This window comes from Aotus nancymaae, unplaced genomic scaffold, assembly GCF_030222135.1.
Source record: "Aotus nancymaae isolate 86718 unplaced genomic scaffold, 86718_ANA_hifiasm-v0.15.2.pri h1tg000040l, whole genome shotgun sequence".
NCBI classification, from domain to species: Eukaryota; Metazoa; Chordata; class Mammalia; order Primates; family Aotidae; genus Aotus; species Aotus nancymaae.
This window is the reverse complement of record NW_026988454.1, coordinates 61,102,711-61,126,645: the sequence shown is the minus strand read 5'-3', so window position 1 is coordinate 61,126,645 and position 23,935 is coordinate 61,102,711. Positions and strand designations below refer to the sequence as shown.

Sequence of the window (23,935 nt, the reverse complement as noted above, 5' to 3'; positions counted from 1 at the left end):
TCAGCCCAGCGGGAGACGCGGGGAGAATGTGGACTGGGTAGAGATGAGCGAGACTTTTCTCAGATGTTGGATATTTGCTTGGAAAAACGTGTGGGTACGACCTTGGTAAGGAACTTGAATTTTTTTTTTTTAATTCTGAAATTGATCTGAAAACTCTCTTTTCTTTTACTTTTTTATTTTTTGCCAACGTAGTCGCAGTAGAAACATGCTTCTGCTTTTGTGCATTTAGTGCTGTCAAACATTTGTAAGACTTTCCTTATGAATCATTAACCCTTTCAGTTCTAGACATAATTGTCAATTCATTGAAATTTCAGTAGTGGTTCCTGCTCACACCCATCAAACTATTCTGAGTTGGCTGAAGTTTTCCATTTTATTTTATTTTTAACATGTACTTGGCATCATGATTCTACATGTTGGAACTAAATAAAAATATGCAGGTTTGTTTAAATCGTAACTGAGGGAAAAACAACTTTGCATCCAACCTTTTTTTTTTTTTTTAAGCATCCTATTTAGAGAAGTGGAAGAATGTAAAAATCTCCTTGAAGGACTTCCACAGAATGTTATGTTTACATTTTAACAAATATACATTCTTACATGGAAATGATACCCTAATTCCTAATTTTTATCAAACATGTCTATATGAGAAAATATTACAGAAGTTGTTTACTTTTTTTTTTTTTTTTTTTGGCCTTTGGGAAACACTTTTTTCTGAGTGTGAGGGAGGATTTTCGGGAATATCCTGATCAGTTTACAAGTGGAAGCAGAGATTGTCCTCCAAGTCTTCTAAATTTGTTATAACTTTAGTTACAGTAAACTGTAGTACATCAGTGACTTCTGGGAATTCATACACTTTCAGACTTAAATGGAAAGTGCTATTTGTAGCTGAAGGGTCCTAAAGGAATTCTCTCCAGGGAATTTTATTGAACAGTTTTATGTTTTGTTTTTGCTTTTTCAATTTGGTGCGAGATGCCTGCAAGTCAGAAGACACTGCAGGCTGTTTTCCCCTTCACCCATTTTTCCTCCTCTTTTCCTGTGGTCCAAGTGATTTCTAAGAGACCGTACGTAGCTCAGTGATGCTGGCAGGATGCAACCCTTTTCAGCCTTCCATGTGAGAGGATGAAAGAGAGCTCACAGCAGCGGGGGGAGGCAGTTGTTTTGAAAGTTGTTTTGCGTTGGGAGCTGGTGGGAAAGTTCAGTCTTCCCCATTTGGAAAAGGCAGGCTGGGTTCCGCTCCTGCACCACACGCGCTTTCCATTTTTAGCTTCATTCAGAGGCAGACAGAGCTCCTTCCTCTTCCTCTCCTTGTTTGTGACACTTTTCTGAGGCAGCTTTTCCACAGTGCCGAGGGTCTGGCGGCCATGACCCCAGGCATTCTGGGACACTGGACTGTGCGCCCACAACATTTTTCTGCCGTGAGAGGTAAAGCCAGGGATTGTTCAGAGGTGCTTTTTTTTTTCTTTTCATTCCCCACCCCGCCACCAGTGTGGTTGCCCCCTTTTTTTTTTTTTTTTTTTTAACTAAGAGTAGCATTTAAAAACCTTGCTTCTTCAAGGCAGTTTACTTTATACGGCTTTTTGGCTCTTACTCAACTGTACCAAGCACTCTGCATCTGCTTTTCAAGTCTTCAGACTACTGTATTAGTCATAGCCTCTCAGAGGGAGCCACAGGAACGGCGGGACAATGAGGATTAAAGGCCTTTCCCTTCTCTTCCAGGCTGCCCCCAAGTGTAGCTCCAGCGCTGTGAGGTTTCAGGGATTGGCAGAGGGGACCGAGGAAACCATGAAAATGGACATGGAGGATGCGGATATGACTCTGTGGACAGAGGCTGAATTTGAAGAGAAGTGTACGTACATTGTGAACGACCACCCCTGGGAATCTGGTGCTGATGGCGGGACTTCGGTTCAGGCGGAGGCATCCTTACCAAGGAATCTGCTTTTCAAGTGTGCCACAAACAGCAAAGAGGTAAGCCTCTGGTTTATTGCCAAAGAAGATTGGGACCTGGCGCCAAATCTCCCTACTTGCCCTTGAGGCCTTGTATATCTCTGAAAACCTCTGAGAATCTGTAAGTATCAGTAAATTGATTTCTCTATTCAATTCTTGCATTGCTTTCTCTTTCTCTAAATCATTTCCTTCTCATTTCCTCCAGCTTTCAACTGTTCCATCCTAATTAGTAAACAGTTAAATATTTTGGCAAATTGACATGTGTTAGAAAAGTGACTTGCAGCCTAGGGTGGGTGAGATTGTCAGTGTACTCAAACGTCAAGAAAGCTCTGGGCTGGACCCACGGGCCCTCCTGCCCCTGTTGTACAATGTCTCATAAGGGAGAAAACTTTCTTAGAAAAAAATGTTTAAATGTTTCTTTTGTCTCCCTTTGGTAATTAGTTGGCTTTATTCTTTTTAACGAGCCAGCTTTATTAGCTGGGTTTCTAAAATTATTCTCAAAACTTTGACATGTTTATGAAGTGAAGTGTTGGTATAAACCGAGAAAGGGGGTCATGTAAAAGTGTCCTCTGTCCGGATGACTTCAGAGCTAACCACTGTTTATCTGTGGCAGCTCCTTTGCTGGGGCTGGGCTGGCAGGCCAATTCCTTATTGGCCTCTGAAGTGGGTACACTCTTTGTTGTTTCAAAGGGGATGAAAACCCAAACTGGGAATGAGCAACTGATTTCTGTTTACCTTTTATATAAAGATTATAGTTAGGCGTGAAGTTCAGCTGTGAAATAACTTGCAGAACCACCTCTTGTTTTCAGAATTTGGCTTACTATGGTTGCACTCACTAGTCTACTGCTGGCTGGAGTTGAATGAAGGGACCCCTCAGCAGACTTCCCACCACCACCGTTAGCAGGGAGCACTGTCAATTCTATTACTGCCTTCAGAAAATAGGGAAAAGGAGATGACTGGCCATAGGAATCCAGAATTTGCTACTAGGACTGTTCCTTATAGCCATGTCAAATCACTTTCCCCCTTCCCTAAGGAACAGTTTTTGAAGGAATCCGGGAGCCTGTTTGGAAAACTCTTTGTCTCTTTCCTGTTTGTGTGTCTGAGTCCAGTGTTTTTTTTTTTTGGTGAGGGGGAGACACAACCGTCTAAAATTAAACAGAGCGATGCTGCTCAATCTTTCTTTTTTCCCGCTACTGCTGGGTGAATGGAGGCAGATTTTATAAAAAGTAAAATTTAAATTCTAGTTGTATGGAAACATTATCAAAAACTTTAGCCCCAGAGGTCAGCCTTAATTATACCTCTTTCTGAAAGTAATGCTCTTCTTAATAGAAAGTCTCTTATTAATACGTGGCCCTTGGAATTAATACAGGATTTGTTTAGGTGTATAAGGTTTGACTGTGGCTTTAAAAGGTGTAGTGTGTTTTTTCCCCCATATCAAGTTTGACCAAATATTGGTCTGTTCCCAAGGTTCATTTGTGCTGTGTTGCCCTGTCCGCCCTTTGGGACTGAAATAAAAATCTCCATTCTGTGGGTCATCTTTGCCTTTTAATTCCATAATGTTCTTATCCTCAGGTCAGCTCTTAGCTTAAGTTTTCTAATTTCTGTCATTCTCCTTTAAAATCATAGCTAAGTCAAGTAATGCTCTTAGATCATTTAGTTCAAGGTTCAGAAAGATAGTCGCTTACCCAAAGGTGTATAGGTAAAGCCAGACCTGGGACTTGAAGCAAAGTTCTTCTGACTTCTCCAATAAGTGCTTCTCGATTATGCTACACTGGCCCCTCTTGGTGTCACTGTGGTTTTAGTTATCATCTTAACATATTTCAGACCAATCCTTAAGCTATTTTGTGTTACTTTTTCCCCTCTGAATGTATAACTCCCTATTTCAATACATTAAGCAACCCAAAAACAGACAGTGCACATGTTCCTGAAGAGGGTCCTTCAGAACTAACCTAGGAGCTCAGGGTTCTCTTACCCTGTTTCCCTATATTGCATTTAACTGAAGCACTTGAAGAGAGGATAGTACATCTTTAAACCCTAACCATAAAGACAAGCAAGAAGTAAACTTGAATGTAATACTGTCTTAAGCGAGTAAGCTTAAGGATTTGTACCTGTTTTTCTGTTTCTCTCCTTTGTTTTTGAACTTTGGGAAAGGAGAGCTCCCTTTAGAAGGTGAAAGAGGATGGTGGAGTTGAGCCATTGAGGGTAGGAAAGCTGCAAACCAGTACACAGACAGCGACATTAAGGATTGATGAATGTTTACATGTTCATTATTCAGGTAGTTCTTTAAGTTCCATGAGCCGTTGAAATAGGAAGTCTTTTTATCTGACTTATTAATCTCACCCTTCTTTAAATGTTTTCATTTAAATAGCAAAAGATGTTACAGTATGTACTATTGTGCTGACCTACTGGGGAATTTTTTTTTTACAACACCATTTTTCATTATGAATTTGTACAATGTGTCAGCACCCTTTTTTTTTTTGGTTCAAAAGCAAAACATACAAATCACATTTCTGATCTTGACCCTCATTTTTAGATTGAGTTTAGAATCGTTCTGTACCTTTAATAAAGCTGTTCTTACTTCCTATTTCCAGAACTAAAATCAAATATAGACCTACTATTCAAAACTTTGAAAATGTTTTAAACTGATGGGTTATTCTTCTATGGGGGTTTTCCCCTTGTCCTCCTGAAATAATCTCTTGTGACTACTTGACTACAGAAAAATCAGTTCAAGCATTCATATTTTAGAAGTGTTACCCTGTAGAGTTTCTGCCCTCATTGAGAGTGCTTACACTCTAGAGGCACCGCGGCTCTGTGAGTCTCACCTCCCTGTATCTGGCTGATAAACATCAGACAGAACATGGGGACTCCCTCGGTGTCCATTCCGATTGAAGTCCATTATTAACTCAAGCCATCTGTAAAAGGTATCTCACCATAACATGCAATTCCCACTTTATACTGCCTTTTATTTGAGAAATGATGGACCAAGGCATCACCGTGTTTCCTGTAATAGAAAGATAATGAAGAAGGAAACCTTCCCCAAACACCTTTGTTCACTTCACTCCTTTTGAAAATTGGGTGATTGCCAAGCACAGTGGCTCATGCCTGTAATCCCAACACGTTGGGAGGCCAGGGAGTGTGGATCACCTGAGGGCAGGAGTTCGAGACCAGCCTAGCCAACATGGTGAAACCCTGTCTCCACTAAAAATACAAAAATTAGCTGGGCGTGGTGACGCATGCCTGTAATCCCAGCTACTTGGGAAGCTGAGGTAGGAGAATCACTTGAACCTGGGAGGCGGAAGTTGCAGTGAGCCGAGAAGGTGCTATGGTACTCCAGCCCTGGCAACAAGAATGAAACTGTCTCAAAAAAAAAATAATAAAATAAAATAAATTAATCAAATGAAAATGGGGTGATTGCAGGCTGAAGGTCTTGGTTACTATTGAGTTCTAGTCCTCACAAGACAAACATTCATATGGTCAAAACAATTATAATCTAACGAGTCATTCTTACAGAGTGGGATTCAGGGAGGGAGAAGAGATAACTAGTAATTTAAATGATCTTAATGTAATTTGGAGAGAAGATGATCAGATGACATTTAGACTTGGATATTGTTTCTGCTTAAAACCCACTGCCATGTGTGTTTGCATACTCTCTAAAGAAGTAATTTGCTTTAAAAAAAAGCCTATATCGTCCTTTTTATCAGACTTTCATTAAGCACTCCAACTCAACCCATCCTAAACTGTAAAATCTCCTTCATTTTGTAAAATTGAAAAGAAGCCCTGTGTTTTGTCTAGAAGCTGTAGACGTCAGGGCGTCTTCTATAACTGAGGCCACTTACAGAGATAAATCTGCTCAAGTGGTGGAGGGGTCTGCACCGCACATAAAGAGCTTCTGTGGGAGCAGGTGAAGGAGGGAGGTATTGAAGCCTGGTGTCCTCTTGCTGATTGGTTTATAGAAGGCATACAGTGGCCTGTCCCCAGTAGTAATTCTTTAGGACCCTGGTCAGTTCCAGTGAAGTTTCCTTCCTGAGTTAGGTGAACAAATTCTTTGTCTTTTTAGCACTATGATGTTTACGGCACACACCAGGTTCCTCCTTAATATTTGCTTGCTTCGAAGATAAGACTACTATAAACTAAGAGTCAGGGAGGTAGGTTGTCTAAGATGCACATTCTGGATCTTTCTAGGACCAGAGGGAAAATTAGTACTTGGTTTTTTACTTCCCTTTAAAAACAATCCTGGTTCCTATTCCCCTCCAAAGCTACCTGGACAAGCACCATAGTCTTAGAGTGTCAGCTTTTATGTCATCTTTCAGTAATGTCTCAGACGTGCATTTGAGATGAAGATGTTTATTGTGTTTAGAATGCTAGACTTAGAATGGATATGGGTGGTTTGTAAGTGCTTCCAATTTTGAAATTTTATGATTTTTGTATCTTTATGTATAGGTGTGAGTTTATATGTGCCCTATAGCACTGAATATAATTGAAATTTAAAATATTAGGGCTCTGTCCCTTTCCTAATGATAACCTAATATTGAAGCTCTTTAATTTGTCTGGAGCTCTAGCTCTCTTCTACCACAGAGCCTTCTCTTTTTAATTGTCCTCATGTCTTGCCTGTTGAATTCTATTTGTAAGATTAGAGATGGCAAGAGCTACTTCCGGTGCTGCTTTTATAGCTTACCACTGACGAGTCCATAGTTGTGTTCAAATAGGTATTGGGCAGCTTATGCTTTCTAGTTGACTTATTTTGGGGCACAAGAAAATGAGTGTTTTCTTCGTGTAAGATTGATAGCTGAAAACCTAGAGGCCCATTCTGTAAAAGAATGGCAGTTTAGAAGAAGAACCGTGACCTCAATGCAGCGCTCCTTGTTAGTAATCAAGCTGTGACTCCCAGGACACCATCTGTAAGAGACTATTAATTTAAAACCAAAGTGGATGAACCAGTTGAGTGCCTTTCTTAAAATTACTGCTGTAAAGTAGATATGTTGAAAATATCAACTGCTAATTATTGGCTCACCAACAAATGGCATTATTTGTTTTTCCTGTTTGTCCTTCTGATATTATGGAATAATCACTGAAATGTGAATGTCAAATGATATGCATGTCATAGAATTCAATTCTATGAATTTTCCAAATTAATTAGATTCAATAATAGTATGTCTAAAACAATGAGCCTCTGAATAAGTAAGTCTACTAAAGCTTTAAATATATATATTTATATATCTCAAGGCTGCTCTGAGATACTCTCATCCCCAGTAGTTTACTGCCAACAAATACCAATAATGACAAACTGTGATTAAAAGGGGATATAGATGTAAATGAAGGCAGAGGAGGAAGATGGAATGAACATCTGCTTTTTTCAACTCTCTGACAGAAATTCATAAAGCACCAAAAATAACACTCTTGTTTCAACTTGTGTTAGGTGTAGGAAAATTTTCTTTTTTTCTCTTCCCAGTCTGAGTATGCTTCATTGATTTGTATACTGAATACTAAATTGTTTCAGAAAAAAAAAAAATCATCGGTTGGTAAGATACTTAAAGGAGAAAAGCTAGTCTGTCACATGGACGTAGGTGTGCCTTATCTATTTAAATAGAGGTTTAAATTATTAATGAGAGTTCCTTAATGAGGAACTGGAGTATAGTATAACCAAAATCGTAGATTCCACTGTGAACAACCTGTGTGTATTGATCGATTCACATATTTGGGTCTACCATTTCAGGTACATGAATGCACAGGAGCTACTGGGGATATAAAAACTGGAAAATAAACATTATCACCTGTTGCCCCTCCCTCCTCCTTGGCCCATTTCAGTAATGTATTTAGTAGGTAATTGGTAGGCTGTCTTGAATGAGAAGAAAATAAAAATAGGAAAGTGAGAGAATAAAAACCAAAACACAACTATAACTGCAAAACATTGTAAAGGACTACTCACAGGGGAGTTCTACTGAATAGTGACGAATTGCTTCCTGATTCATGGTTGGTGATTTTTTTACCCCCTCAAAAAGAGAAATTTATTATTAAGGAGGAACTGGTATAGTTATGTTTCTTTGGCAAGGCCCTACAAAGTTAAAATGTGTGATGCATCCAGTCTGAGGTCATTTCCTCAGATCTTAGAACCTACAACTTTCCTCAGTATAAACTTAATTTCAAAGGAGGGCTTTTGGCCAAGTGTAGTGGCTCAGCCTATAATCTCAGCACTTTGGGAGGCTGAGGTGGGAGGATCATTTGAGTCCAGGAGTTTGAGACAAGGCTGGGCAACATGGTGAAACCCCTTGTCAACAACAACAACAAAAAATTAGCTGTGGGTGTGGTGGTGCGTGACTCTAGTCTCATCTACTCAGGAGGCTGAGGTGGGAGGATCACCTGGTCCTGGGAGGTCGAGGCTGCAATGAGCTGAGATAGTACCACTGCACTCCAGCCTGGGTGACAGAGGGAGATCCTGTCTTTAAAACACACACACACACACACACACACACACACGGGCCTTTGACCACTCTTGAGTAGAAGACTGGAGAAGAACAGAGTAGAAGACCAGAGAAGAAGAGTTACTTGAAAGATCTTTTATTAAAGAGAATATGCAAGCTATGAAAAAAAAAAAGCACACACACACACAAACCTCAAAAACATAATGCATTTGGTTTCTGGTTCCTTGGTTGTGGAACAACCAAAGAGCATTATTTTGGTTTCTGAGGTTAAACCTATTTTATTCCCCTCAAGCACACTATACTTATGGTTTGAGGGAGAAGGAGAAATAGGAAACTAGGGACAGGCTGAAAGGGTCTAATCTTGACTGTCTAATTCTGCAGTGTCTTATTCTCATTCTATAAGAGAATGGTAATCTTCTCTGTTCTAGCATGAAAAGTAATGATACAACTAAAGGATCCTTTATTACCAGACAATAATCCCCTAGACTAGTTTAATGCTTGGGTATTTGCTCACCCTAAGGTGAAGCTTGACATTATGTAGGCATCATTAATGTCTGTTCTGCTTATCAAAATTTTATTATTGTTAGCTGTATTGCCACTTGATAGTCCAATTTATTCAAATGAAAAGATTGGTGAACATTTTACAGTTAACGTAATTGTTTCCTATGTTTTTTCCTCTTTAGGTTATTGGCGTGATGAGTAAAGAATACATACCAAAGGGCACACGTTTTGGGCCCCTAATAGGTGAAATCTACACTAGTGACACAGTTCCCAAGAACGCCAACAGGAAATATTTTTGGAGGGTAAGTAAGGGAAATTTCTCCAGACTCATTAAGTATTAGGAAAAAAAGGGGCTACAAGAGCTGGGTGGGTTACCTCCTTTTTCATCCTGTGCTGAGAAATGCTGGGGCTCACCCATACGTGTCCAGAATCTCATGGACACAGGGAATTCTGAACAAATGTGATGAAACCGATTAAATGTTTGGCCTATAGGTGGTTAGTGATGGAGATATGGGCTATATGTGAATCTTGATTTTTGCAATTCATTAGAGTTTGTGATGAAAGGAAACAGTTGTTGCCTTGCTTTAAGGTAGTAGGTTCATTTGCATTTCTCTGCAAGGAAGTAGTAATGAGTCACCAAGCCTTAAATTTCACCCCTTTTTGATTTCTTGCTGACTTAACTTTAATTGAATGGAATAGTTATCGCAAATGAATAATCTTTTTTTTTTTTTTGAGTGGATTCTAACTGTCGCCAGACTGGAGTGCAGTGGTGCTATCTCAGCTCACTGCAACCTCCGCCTCTCAGGTTCAAGCAATTCTCCTGCCTCAGCTTCTCAAGTAGCTGGGACCTCAGGCGCGCACCATCATGCCCAGTTAATTTTTGTATTTTTAGTAGGGACGGGGTTCCACCATGTTGGCCAGGATGGTCTCAGTCGCTTAACCTCATGATCTGCTCACCTCAGCCTCCCAAAGTGCTGGAATTACAGGTGTGAGCCACCACACCCAGCCAGGAATGACACAAATGAATTATCTTAAAAGTAAATGCCATTAAGGAAGGATAGCTGGAAGATGGGGTGAGGGGAGTGGAGAAAGGACCACAGGGTTAGTGCTATTTAAATACATGTGCACCATAAAACGATTCCATTTGACAATAAGTTAATAATCTCATAGCATAAGGAAAATACTTACAATCATGCACGATGATAAGCTTTCCTTTACAACATCCAACCAAAAGATCTAGCTAGTACACTTTCCTTTGCTATATTAGAAAGGCCACCAGAGGTGAACTAATTAGATGGAATCCTTGAGTAAAAGACTGGATTAGCAGTGAAGAGAAAAAAGTCTGATTGCTTTCCTTCTTCCCATAGATGTCTCAGGGATATTCAGTTTCCTCAGTTAGAAAATAAAGATATGGTTACTTAAATTTAGTAAGCGCTTTTATGCATACTTACATGAAATGTACATTATTTGAATTCTTTAAAAAGAAACAGCTGAATGATTACAAAAATTGTGTTATGTTTGCTGTAGCTGGTATTTTTGCCTAGAACACTTATATCTTTCGGACAAGTATCCTAGACACTTCTGCTAGTGAATCACTCAGAAGGTATTCCTAAGAAACAATATTTTTAATCCAGGAAGTTTTGCATTTTTAGAAATTTATCTTATTATTTCCCAAGCAAAAGAAGTAGTTACAGATTCACTAAGAATCATGTGCTCATAATTTTTATTTAATAATTATTCCTGCTTAAAATATATTTATTAATAATGTTGGAACCATGAGTGCATTTTTGCCTTTATTGCCAATGAATTCTTCTCAGAAGTGAGCCATAAAGGTGCATACTTCTTGTATTAATTCAGTTAAAGGTCTGAATTAAGACAATCCAGCATAAGTCTCGTTAATGTGTGATCATTTTGAGAAAAGGCAAGAAGCACCTAAGAATCTCCCCTCACTGTCCCGGTTCCCTGTTTCATTTAAAGATTCACTGTAAGTAACTGGAAGGCTTTCCTTGGGAGGATTTATTTGAATCAGTCTTTCACATGCAGAGGATATTGTAGAACATCCCAGTTTTGCTGGCAGGAATATGAACATCTGTTGTGAGGAAAGAAAAAGTTTCATGCAAATTACACAGCCAAAGAAGAGAAGGGATGTTCAAGTTGAGAAACCAGTGACATTTCTTGTAACTGAACTATGAATCAGCACATTTTAATCTTGATAATATATGGAAGTGCAATAAGGTGGTAGGAAATAGTGTTCATTTTACGTATGCTTTCTTTTCCTTGTGTGTGTGTGAGTGACTTCATGGCATCGACATTGCTGTTTTTAAATGAGGATACAGTAAATTGCTGTCCGAGGAAGGCTAACTGGAATCAACATACCTGTAGCTTTAGAAAGCAGTTTCCGCCCCAGCGAAGAGTGCAAGAGCGATGGAACCCCATGTTCCTGGAAGTTTGCACATCAGAGTAAACAAACTTGAAAACCCCTCTTGATAGCAGAATTCACCCAGCCTTGTTCCATTTTCTCTTAACAAAACACACCGCAAAAGCTCTCACAAGCTGCTTTGATGAAGCCACATGTATTTCCCCCTTCACAATTTACAGGAAGTTACTCTTAAAAGAAAGTGATTCTGATGTTTACCGCCTGTGTTAAAGGGACAGAGTTCCTTTTTATTTCTGATAACGTTTGAGCGAAATACAGAAACTGTCCGTAGACTAGCACAGTTGGTACATGAGTAAGGAAAAGCAATAACCTGCTGTCCGGTAAGAGCAAAATTCCTGCTACGAACAGTGCCTTACTTACTACTTGGAGACTGCAAGTCGCAGAGGACACCAGGTATTGACTGATTATATATGTATTAAGGAAAGGTCTTAAAGTCTAAAGAAAAGGTGATACATCCTAAAAAGAGGGAGAGAGAGAACCCTTTCTGTGGAAGGATAAGGAGTGTGTTTATAGTTTCAGTAAGAGTGTACATTTTAATTTTTCTTCTTCCCTCTGCCTCTTTGCCAAGTGGCCTGAGTGCGTCTGTTAACCAGAAGTAGTATTTCTCTAGGACAAACTTCAAATTCTTCATTATGCGTTGCCTTTAAGGAACAACATAGTTTCTTCCTGTTCGTTTTCCAAAAACACAACGCCTGTGGCTGTGTGTGTGTGGTGTTTCCACCAGCCTCCTCCCAGATAAGGGGTTCCCTCTTCCCTCCTTTGGATTGAAAGGAAAGAGCAAGTCTGGACACGTTTATCAAGAGGAAAAGTGACTTCTCAGTAGTAGACTGTCAAATTCTGGCTGCTGCCCCAGTGTTCACTTTGTTATGGCAGGTGAAGTTCACCTTTGCCCCACCCAGTGTTTCCACAAAAAGGCAAGGTTCCAAGTATTCAGATGAACAAGTGTTACTTTAGGACTTGGAGGGTTGGGGTTGGAGGATGTTTGCATAGTTGAAGCCTTGGGCGGGGGTGTAGGAAACTGCGAGTACAGAGGCCATAGAAAAAGCTGAGACTCAGTTTGACGTCGTCAGCCGGCTTAGTCCTCTACCCAGTGACTCAAAGCACTAAAAGTCAGCATAATCGGAACTGAAGTCAGTAGCTCACCCATTTGCCATTCACTGCAGTAGCAAAAGTAGTACTCTGTGGTGGGTTAATCGGTTTGAGGCAGCTCCTTAAATGAACATTTGTGTTTCATTTTTCTGTTATTTTCCCGAACATGAAAAGACGATAAAACTGAAATGGAAAAGGTAACTGACAAAGTGTTGTGCCTTACCTGTTTCCGCCCTTATTTCTGCTGATTCAAGACTACACTGGCTAAACTGATTTGATTTCTTTTTCTAACGAGGCAGTAGGGGATCAGAAATCACACACGGTACGGGCTGTGTTTATTCTGAGAGGTGCTAGAGAGCTTTGGGGCTGACTTCCTTTTACATGCCTGTCTTCTCTTTTGGACAGATCTATTCCAGAGGGGAGCTTCTCCACTTCATTGATGGCTTTAATGAAGAGAAAAGCAACTGGATGCGCTATGTGAATCCAGCACACTCTGCCCGGGAGCAAAACCTGGCTGCGTGTCAGAACGGGATGAACATCTACTTCTACACCATTAAGCCCATCCCTGCCAACCAGGAACTTCTTGTGTGGTATTGTCGGGACTTTGCAGAAAGGCTTCACTACCCTTATCCCGGAGAGCTGACAATGATGAATCTCAGTAAGTGGATTACAGAACAAAAAAATAAAAAAATGCCAGTAATGTCGGTTCTGCCTCTGTGAACTAATAACATGTTGTTTAATTATACGGCTTCATCATCTGTTGGACAAAGTAGGTGGCTTAAGCTAGGGACTAGGAAGAGGAAAAACCTTCTTTGAGTCCCTATTAACTATTATGAAACTTGATCATTTAAATGTATTATATATGAAGAGCTACTTTGAGTTTTGAATTCAGAATGTTATAAGAAGAAATATATGTCCAATTCTAATTTATTCATAAGCAGTTGGGAGAATTACAGGGATTGGTCCAGACATGCTGCGTATACAAGGTATAGCCCTCGTTTGCGTTACCTTGTCAGGGCTTAGACTGCATCAAAACATTTATAGATGCACATTTGAATGTACAGTTAGGATCTGATGTGGAACATTGTAAGATCATTGCTAGAAAAACTTTGTCATAATTTTTCAAGTATTACTCTAAATGAATAACTGTAAAGATTTTGTATCTTAGCTTCCTTCCTTACAGTAAAAAGCTAATTATCTGATCTGATCAGTATTACAGCAGCCACCTATCACTTTATTTTAACAAATTCTCAATTCTTAGGTTTATATGCTTGTACTTCTTTTATTTGATTAAAATTGCTGTCATGACCTGTCTCTACAAAGGGCTACATCATTTGAGCCATTCTCAAGTGATCTCTGTGAGCGATTTCAGAATTGCTGTAAGATTCTAACCTCTGCTAGAACTATGGTTGTGTGTTCTTGGTTAGACTACTAAATCTTATTAGCAGTTTTAAAAATTAGTTCCTTTTGGTTTAGATGTTAAAACTAGATGCTCAAGTTTTTGTAACTTGTTGTTTTGATATCTTTTCAAACTTAAGAAAACATTTTAAGAAAAGGACAAAGAATTTCCAGTTACCCTTTACCCAGGTTGGCCAATTGTTGATATACTGTCCGTTTGCTTTATTGGAAGGTTAAATTGTTTTAGTTCACATTTTCACCTTTGAGACATTTGGACTAAATATCAATGTTAACATAAATTGGAATTTCAACTTTGATTTTAGGACCAACAAGCAAACCAAGTACTTATCCTAGCCATAAATAATCCAACTGTATGGTTATTTGGTGTTCATTCCACACTTCATTTCACTTCATCTTCCTTAAGACTGCAAGATTGTGTTTGCAGTTTTCTGAAAATCCGGGGCTATAAAAGCAGCAGGACCTCCCTAATAGAATCCCATTTTAAGACGTGTGTTTGGGGCCCGTATACAACAGGATACCCTTGAGCTTCAGGAAAAGAACTGGCTCCCAGTCCCCCAGTTCCAGCTTGATGGGTCTAATCAGGTCCTGACCAAAAAGGTGGCAGTTCTTTTCCCTCATCTCTCTTCAGTGCTTCCCGAGACTCTGTCATTTCCCTATCGCTGAGCCTGCCAGGAGCCATTCAGCTGTTTCGGCATCTGTGTGTGCCAGGCCCAGTGGTGAGGGCCTGGTAGCAAAAGACAAATGCACAGGCACAGCAGCACTTTTGTGGAGCTCATATTCCAGCCGGGCATCTCAGAAGCATGCAGCTCCCTCCTGGCTTTCTCAACATGGTGAGCCACTTCCGCTTAAGGGTCTCCTTACGTTCTTTGAGTTTAATCATTCATTTGATTTTTTTTTTTCTTTAAATAGTTCATTTGAGGTGACCTACCCCAGTGACTTTGCATCAACCACCAAGAAACTTTTTGCATGCTTCTCACACCCTGTGCCAATCAAGGGAAGGGTTTAAGGGCCTGGCATTTTTATTCCCCAAGGAAAGGCTTTGCACAGGATTTTAAGGTTCAAGTGCTTCTACTTTGTGTTCAGAAGCAACTTTCATATATACTGTGAAATATAACACCTTTTATTTATCCCTTTTTATTTATGCAGAATGTATCCCCCTTTTATTTTGGCAGAATGTTTTCTAAATGGTGATTTAACATTTTCAAGTACATTTCATTGTCCAATATTCATAGTAAAGAATGAGAGTTAACAAATAACCAGTCACATTAAAACAAGATTCCTGCTGCCACTTGTGAAACCAGTTGTCTTAGGTGTGGCAGCTGATGATTGAGACTGTGATCAGGAAAATTTCCACTATTTCATCAGGCCTAATAGGTAGATTGTGTCTCCAAATGAATTGTTTTGGATTTTCATGCTTAAAGCACAATAGAGGCGGTACAGGCGTCTCCATGAGGTCGTAAATGGCAGTGATGGTTCAGATGGTGGAGTTTGAAGAAGGGATTTGAAACAAACCAAAGTAAAGAAAAGGAAGTAGCCAGAAATCACAAACGGGCACTTTTCTAAAAACAAAGGAAAAGGAATAAAAGAACTAATAAATTTGAAACCCCTACCCCTCCCAAATTTGGGGGGTATTTTTTTTTCTATCTATCTAACTAAACCATCTAGAAAACAGTTGACCAAATTATAGACTTCTAAATGTTAATCTGCTTTCTCAGTTTCAGTTGAAAAGAGACTCTGTTTTGCCTACTGCAGAACTTCTAGGTTCTTTCTTGTAGTCTTGGGGTTCTTATTATAGATCGAAAATGTGAGTCGGCATAATTAAGCCATTCAGAGCCTTCAGAAGCAGTTCACTCTTGAAATGACTCCGTCCGCCTACAGCCATTTAAGATTTCAGAACAAAAACAGATCTTGATTTTCTTTTTCATGTTAACTCAAGCTGCTGCTGAGTGGGAGAGTCAGAAATGATACCAGCTCCACTGATTACTCAGCTGCTGAAGGATGATTTTTAAAAATGCACCTTTACTGTATATGGACTTCATAATTTCCACCTGTAGAGCATCTTAGGGAGGCTAACATGTCACTCTGGATGTTTTTTTAGAATAAGATGTGAATCTATTTTTCTAAAGGCATTAGAGCTGACAAACATTGTGAATTTACTATATACTCTGGGTACTGTGCTAAATATTTGGCATAGAAAGTTTAAAATTCTTTTTGTCGGCCCAATCACATGTTTCATATCAACTTAATAATCAAATTATATTAAGGTGCTTAAGAAGAATGCCTAGCTAAATGTGAGGGGCATTGCCATGGATGGACTGAAACTTAACGCTTATTGCAAATTTATGCTTCTTATTTGTTAACTTACAGAACCAAGGGAGTATGGAAGCCACTGTAAAAAATATGAGACTTAGATACATAATTTGCCACCTAAAAATGGCTCAAAGTCATGAGGGTAAAGTTTTTTGTATTTTCATTTTTCTTAGAGTGGCATCGTTTTAAAAAATCATTATTAATTTGAGCCTATATAGTTGTTTCCAAGTCATTCTTTTTCACCTTCATAAAATTCCTTCCTGTGGCTGTAAGATGCCTTGCTATCAGTTTTCCAGCTTAGTTGTCTCTCTTGTCCTTTACCATTTCAGCTTTAAAAAACAAAAGTGACAATTAGAACTTCCTGCCTGCTGGGCATCACTGAAAGACTGATATTGGCCTGATAAGGAGATATTTATTTTGGTTTAGTGGCTTCAGAAATCCCTCTCCCTCAGCAAGCTTTCCATCACAGCCTCCATCAGCATCTTCCCTGATAGTGTTGTTCTCTGTGTTTATTCTGGGGCTTCAGGCTCGCCCAGGAGGAACTGATAACAGCTGGCAGGAGATAACATTCTCTGAAGGGCTCTCAAACTGGAATCGAATCCCTCAAGCCGGTCAGCCTAGAGAATAGATTTGAAGTGTTCGGTTCTGGAGTTTCACAGAGTTCATTTCTAGACCTATCAGATAGCAAGCCTGGAGTTCTTTTTCCACTAAATTCAAGCAGGGACATTTTTTAGATGATGAAGGATATTTGCACAAAGGCTTCAGCGCATTCTCCCAAACCTGTCGCCTCTGAAGGCATCTCGACACATCGTTGACAGCTGATGCCTTCCGTGTGTTCCTAGGGCGGGGTATCCTGGCTTGAGCGACTGCCCTCCAATAATCAGAGCTCAAACCTAAACATCTTGTGTTTTACTTTTGGTTTCCAGGCAAGGGCTGAGCAGGGAATTTTCAGTTTTCCCTGCTCAGATGGGTGTTTTCCTGAAGGCATTATTTATTGTGTAGCAGGGAGACAGGACTGACTGTGGCAGGGATAGCCTACAACTGTCCTCATTGCTGCTGTTCCTAAATAGGACATTTACCAAGTAATAATGTGCCATCTTTGGGAAGAAATGCTTTCCTCATAGCCTTCTCTGTTTTCTTGGGTGCGCTAAGTAATTGAACTGGCTCAGGAAGTACCTATTGTGGTTTGGCAGAGGTGACTGTCACGCCTTGTGATTCCAGGGGCCGGCACTGCTGGGATCCTGGCTAGACCAGACAGAGCCTTGCTGAAATGCCTAGGCCGTCCGCACAGCGCGGGGAAGGTGTGCCATTCACTTCGCTAAGCCCCTTGGCATAGGCAGTTTGAACAGGGCTTTATCAAATTCGTATTCAGCAAGAGTAGAGGTGAAAATTGATGACTCTGTATTATTTGAAATGAGTCTTAATCTCTCACATTTAGTTCTCAGGGTGTGCTGATTTCCTTTAGGTAAACCATGAACATCAGAAAGACTTATTAACCTGTGACAGCGTCCCCACCTCAGTATTTTTCCACTCGGTTTTAATGGGCACTATCTGACTCCAGCTCAAACAGCAGTTTTCTATCGTAAGGTGTGTGCTAATGAAAACAAAATCATCCAAGTGCTGCTGTGTGTTCTGTCGGTGCCGCCATTGTCCCCATTTTGCTGAGGAGGAAACAGAACTGCACTTCTGAGTGAGAGGCCCAGAGCTCTATAGCATGAGAGCATGTTGGAAGTCAGATGTATGGCGATTGTGTTGCCAGCTGGTACTCAGGCTTTCTCAAGAAGGGGGAGCAGCTTTGGCAATTTTGCTTCAGTTCTCTCTAGGCTTCTGTGTAATCGCCCCTTCTTTATTTCAGCACAAACCCAGAGCAATCTAAAGCAATTGAGCACCGAGAAAAATGAACTCTGCCCAAAGAATGTCCCAAAGAGAGAATACAGTGTGAAAGAAATCCTCAAATTGGACTCCAACCCCTTCAAAGGAAAGGACCTCTACCGTTCTAACATTTCACCCCTCACGTCAGAAAAGGACCTCGATGACTTTAGAAGACACGGGAGCCCCGAAATGCCCTCCTACCCTCGGGTTGTTTACCCCATCCGGGCTCCTCTGCCAGAAGACTTTTGGAAAGCTTCCCTGGCCTACGGGATGGAGAGACCCACTTACATCACTCACTCCCCCATTCCATCCTCCACCACTCCAAGCCCCTCTGCAAGAAGCAGCCCGGACCAAAGCCTCAAAAGCTCCAGCCCCCACAGCAGCCCTGGGAACACAGTGTCCCCTGCGGGCCCCGGCTCTCAAGAGCACCGGGACTCCTACGCTTACTTGAACGCGCCCTACGGCACAGAAGGTTTGGGCTCCTACCCAGGCTATGCACCCCTGCCCCACCTCCCGCCGGCCTTCATCCCCTCGTACAACGCTCACTACCACAAGTTCCTCCTGCCCCCCTACGGCATGAATTGTAATGGCCTGGGCGCTGTGAGCAACGTGAATGGCATCAACAACTTTGGCCTCTTCCCGAGGCTGTGCCCTGTCTACAGCAACTTCCTCAGTGGGGGCAGCCTGCCCCACCCCGTGCTCAACCCCCCTTCCCTCCCAAGCTCGCTGCCCTCAGATGGAGCTCGGAGGTTGCTGCAGCCGGAGCATCCCAGGGAGGTGCTTGTCCCAGCGCCCCACAGTGCCTTCTCCCTTACCGGGGCCGCTGCCAGCATGAAGGACAAGGCCTGTAGCCCCACGAGCGGGTCTCCCACGGCGGGCACAGCCGCCACGGCAGAACATGTGGTGCAGCCCAAAGCTACCTCAGCAGCGATGGCAGCCCCCAGCAGCGATGAAGCCATGAATCTCATTAAAAACAAAAGAAACATGACTGGCTACAAGACCCTTCCCTACCCGCTGAAGAAGCAGAACGGCAAGATCAAGTACGAATGCAACGTTTGCGCCAAGACTTTCGGTCAGCTCTCCAATCTGAAGGTAGGCCTCGAGGGAGAGCAGCCCCGGGGCTGTGGGGCTGTGAGTGTGTGCTTGTGTTTGTGTTTAGCATGCTTTCCACAGGGTGTCAGTTGCATTTGCAGCAGTGTGAGCCCCAGGTTGGGAGTAGTGGGTATGGATTCTACCTAGCTTTTGCCACTTCTAGCTCTGTGGCTTTGGACAAGTGATTTCCCCTCTCCTGATTTTCTTCTGAATAATAAAAAGAAAAAATGGGGGTTTGGACTGGACGCTTAGGTGAAACTCCCTGCTAGCCTGTGCTTTTTGTGCTTTTAGTTTAAGAAAAGCACCATTCTGAAAACACGAAGATTCTTTCTGTTTAAGACTGTCTTGATGCTTTTCTTAAGATATTTGCATCATAAACACTTGAGTCTTTGAGCAGAAATGTTAGGTCTCAGAGCCAGCTTGAGAGCAGAGCTAACACATGTGGCTTCTTCCCAGGTCCACCTGAGAGTGCACAGTGGAGAACGGCCTTTCAAATGTCAGACTTGCAACAAGGGCTTTACTCAGCTCGCCCACCTGCAGAAACACTACCTGGTACACACGGGAGAAAAGCCACATGAATGCCAGGTGCGCAGTATTCTCTGGGTAGACCTTCTGACCTTTACAGAAAACATCTGTGAGTCACCCTCCCATGTCCTATGGCCCGTAGTTAAAGCCAACACAAGATTCTGCCTCGTCCCAGGCGGATGACACTGCGAGCCTCCCCAGTGCTCTGTATCTGCTGATGAGCCGAGAGGACATGGCCAGCTTCCAGTGGGTGGGAAAATGGTAGGGGAGAGAAACAGCCTCTCGTGTGCAGTGTGCCCACATCCCTCTGTTTGCTTCATACCACACTGGAGGTGCTACAAGGAGGCTTCTGACCTCCCAGGTTGCTGGGTGTTGGCCTGTAAGCCCACCCCTCCCATCGGCAGCTCTTAATCTTCTGGTCTTCCTGTCTCCCTTCCCTGCTGTCTCTCTGCCCTGCACTGTAGGTCTGCCACAAGCGATTTAGCAGCACCAGCAATCTCAAGACCCACCTGCGACTCCATTCTGGAGAGAAACCGTACCAGTGCAAGGTGTGCCCTGCCAAGTTCACCCAGTTCGTGCACCTGAAACTGCACAAGCGCCTGCACACCCGGGAGCGGCCCCACAAGTGCGCCCAGTGCCACAAGAACTACATTCATCTCTGTAGCCTCAAGGTTCACCTGAAGGGGAACTGCCCTGTAGCCCCAGCCCCCGGGCTGCCCTTGGAAGACCTGACCCGAATCAATGAAGAAATCGAGAAGTTTGACATCAGCGACAATGCCGACCGGCTCGAGGACGTGGAGGATGACATCAATGTGGTCTCTGTCGTGGAGAAGGAAATTCTGGCCATGGTCAGAAAAGAGAAAGAAGAAACTGGCCTGAAAGTGTCTTTGCAAAGAAACGTGGGGAATGGACTCCTCTCCTCAGGGTGTGGCCTTTACGAGTCATCAGATCTGCCCCTCATGAAGTTGCCTCCCAGCAACTCGCTACCTCTGGTACCTGTAAAGGTCAAACAAGAAACAGTCGAACCAATGGATCCTTAAGATTTTCCGAAAACACTTGTTTCTTAAGTTATGACTTGGTGAGTCAGGGTGCCTGTAGGAAGTTGCTTGTATATAATTCTAGCTCTGCAAAGCTCTCTTGATAGCAAATGGTTTCCCCTCACCTCTGGAATTAAAGAAGGAACTCCAAAGTTACTGAAATCTCAGGGCATGAACAAGGCAAAGGCCATATATATATATATATATATATATATATACATATTATATATACTTATTTACTCCCATGTCTATATATTTGCCCCTGTGTATTTTGAATATTTGTGTGGATATGTTTGCATAGCCTTCCCATTACTAAGACTATTACCTAGTCATAATTATTTTTTCAATGATAATCCTTCATAATTTATTATACAATTTATCATTCAGAAAGCAATAATTAAAAAAGTTTACAATAACTGGAAAGATTCCTTGTAATTTGAGTATAAATGTATTTTTGTCTTGTGGCCATTCTTTGTAGATAATTTCTGCACATCTCTATAAGTACCTAAGATTTAAGCAAATACATGACTTCGGTCAACCTCTCTCTCTCTAATAATGGTTTGAAAATAAGGTTTGGGTATTGCCAATCTTAGACAGTTGATGTGTTCATTCCTGGGATCCTATCATTTGAACAGCAGTGTATATAACTTGGGGGTATGTGTGCAGAATTACCCAATGATAACTTAAGTAGAAGAAATAAGAAAGGGACTCTTGGATGTTTTTGTTGATAGTTCATGATTTTCCCCCAGGCACAATTTTACCAGAAGGGTGACAGGAAGGCTTTACCAACCTGTCTCTCTCCAAAAAAGCAGGATCCTCCCACCACCAGTGCCCCCCCCGCCGCCCCCCACAGTCCTGTGGCCATTCAGAGCGGCCACATGACTTTTGCATCCCATTGTATCGTCAGAAAATGTGAAGAAGACAAAATGCCATGTTTTAAAACCACTGAGAAATTTCCCCCAAAGCACAGGCGGCTTCGTATGTGTGAAGTTTGGGGGCTTGAGTCTGGGTGTTGTTTTGTTGTTGGTTTTTGTTGCTTTTTTTTTTAATGTCAAAATTGCACAAACATGGTGCTCTACCAGGAAGGATTTGAGGTAGACAGGCTCAAGCCACACTTTAAAAACAAACACACAAACAACAAAAAAACGGGTATTCTGGTCATTTTGGGGTAAAAGCGGGTAATGAATGTTCCTATCCCCAACACGTCAATTGTATTTTTTCTGTAAAACTCAGATGTTCCTCAGTATTTGTGTTTTTACATTTTATGGTTAATTTAATGGAAGATGAAAGGGCATTGCAAAGTTGTTCAACAACAGTTACCTCATTGAGTGTGTCCAGTACTGCAGGAAATAATGTCTTATCTAATGATTTGCTTCTCTAGAGGAGAAACTGAGTAAATCTGCTCCAGCAAGATAGACTGTGTCATTCTCTCTTTTATTCTGCTAAGCCCAAAGATTACATGTTGGTGTTCAAAGTGTAGCAAAAAATGATGTATATTTATAAATCTATTTATACCACTATATCATATGTATATATATTTATAACCACTTAAATTGTGAGCCAAGCCATGTAAAAGATCTACTTTTCCTAAGGGCAAAAAACAAGGCTTTTTGAGACTTTGCTTAATACTTGACCTCACAATCACATCGGTATGTTGGGCACCCCTTGCCTACTCTAAGAGGCCCTAAAGCCTTGGTGCAGTGGTGGGGACTACAAAACAACCAGGGAGGAAGAGATACATCTTTTTTTTTTTTTTGAGACGAAGTCTCACTCTGTCATCCAGGCTGGAGTGCAGTGGCACGATCTTGGCTCACTGCAGCCTCCGCCTCCCAGGTTCAGGCAATTCTCCTGCCTCAGCCTCCTGAGTAGCTGGGATTACAGGCGTGTGCCACCACGCCCAGCTAATTTTTCTATTTTTAGTAGAGACGAGGGTTCACCATGTTGGTCAGGCTGGTCTCGAACTCCTGACCTCGTGATCCACCCGCCTTAGCCTCCCTAAGTGCTGGGATTACAGGCGTGAGCCACCACGCCCGGCCCATTTTTTAGTAGTAAGGACCATCTAAGATGGCTCTATTTTTTTTGCCACATTATCATTATGGGGTCACACCTAAGTCACAGAAATACAAAACTGAATTTACCACTGTAACTTTTCTCTTTCCTTTCTTACTAAATACTGATACATCACTATTTTATAATTATATTTGACATTTTGTTCACATCAACTCATGTTCGCCAGCAGAGGAGAACAAATTTCGAATAATCCAGGGAAACCCAAGAGCCTTACTGGTCTTCTGTAACTAGCAGGACTGACAGCTTTTTATGTATCAGTGTTTGATAAACACAGTCCTTAACTGAAGATTAAACCAAAGCATCACACTGACATTAGACCAAACACTTTTTATTCCCAACTACTTCTTTGTTATTCTTTTGTGCTTTCCTGTAGTGAGAATTTTTCTAAAGACTTCCTGCTTCTCTCACCATCCATCCTTCTCTTTTCCGCCTCTTACATGTGAATGTTGAGCCCACAATCAACAGTGGTTTTATGTTTTTCCTCTACTCAAAGTTAAAACTGACCAAAGTTACTGGCTTTTTACTTTGCTAGAACAACAAACTATCTTATGTTTACATACTGGTTTACAATGTTATTTATGTGCAAATTGTCAAAATGTAAATTAAATATAAATGTTCATGCTTTACCAATCCTTGTCTAGTGTCTTGCGTGAAGGCCAGCGAGCGACATCTCCATACAGTACAGATGGCACCAGGCCAGATTTCAAACAACACAGTTTGCCTGTCCCCCACCCCCACCCCTGTTCCGCTTCAGCAGCAGCCTCTGGTATGCCCTGATCTCCTCCCAACTCCTCCCAGGACTGTATTTGTGCGTGATCTGACAGCATCGATCTGTCATAACTGTAAGATTTCTCTTTAATTATGAACTAGAAAAATGTTCTCTAAAGGAGGTATGTCAAGCATCAGCCAGTAAGTGGGAGATGATTTGTTTTGTGAACTTTTACATTTTATTTTGTCAATGGACATGGGGTGGTGAGGAGATAAGGAGGACTTGGCTCACCTCCAGAAATGCCCTGCCAGCTTGTGCCAGCCTGTGTGCGTGTGTGGAGAGGGGAGTGGGGCCCTGGGAAGCTGGGTAGGAACACTTTGCCCGTTGGTGACAGCAGCTTCAGTAGCTTACTCTGGGCAGGCCATGGGGAATGCCCTACATCCCATGTTTCCTCCCTCACATAGATGTAGATTTGCTACCTGTGCTTTTTTTTTTTTTTTTTTTTTTTGAGACA

The 23,935-nt window shown here is 41.6% G+C and overlaps 1 protein-coding gene across 5 annotated transcripts; it reads left to right on the top strand.

Moving 5' to 3' along the window:
• On the top strand, positions 1-23,338 carry PRDM1 (PR/SET domain 1). 5 transcript variants are annotated; one of them, XM_012438473.3, is made up of 7 exons: positions 1-105; positions 1,714-1,962; positions 9,044-9,163; positions 12,793-13,045; positions 17,972-19,080; positions 19,537-19,665; positions 20,070-23,338. In XM_012438473.3, exons 1-7 carry the CDS (start codon positions 64-66, stop codon positions 20,643-20,645), a joined length of 2,478 nt encoding a protein of 825 aa, XP_012293896.2. In that variant the 5' UTR covers positions 1-63; the 3' UTR covers positions 20,646-23,338. The 5 variants fall into 5 exon arrangements, with proteins under 5 accessions (XP_012293896.2, XP_012293897.2, XP_012293899.2 ...); XM_012438474.2 differs by lacking the exon at positions 1-105 and adding an exon at positions 692-1,419; XM_012438476.3 differs by lacking the exons at positions 1-105; positions 1,714-1,962; positions 9,044-9,163 and adding an exon at positions 10,273-11,691.
• The last annotated feature ends 597 nt before the right edge of the window (positions 23,339-23,935 follow it).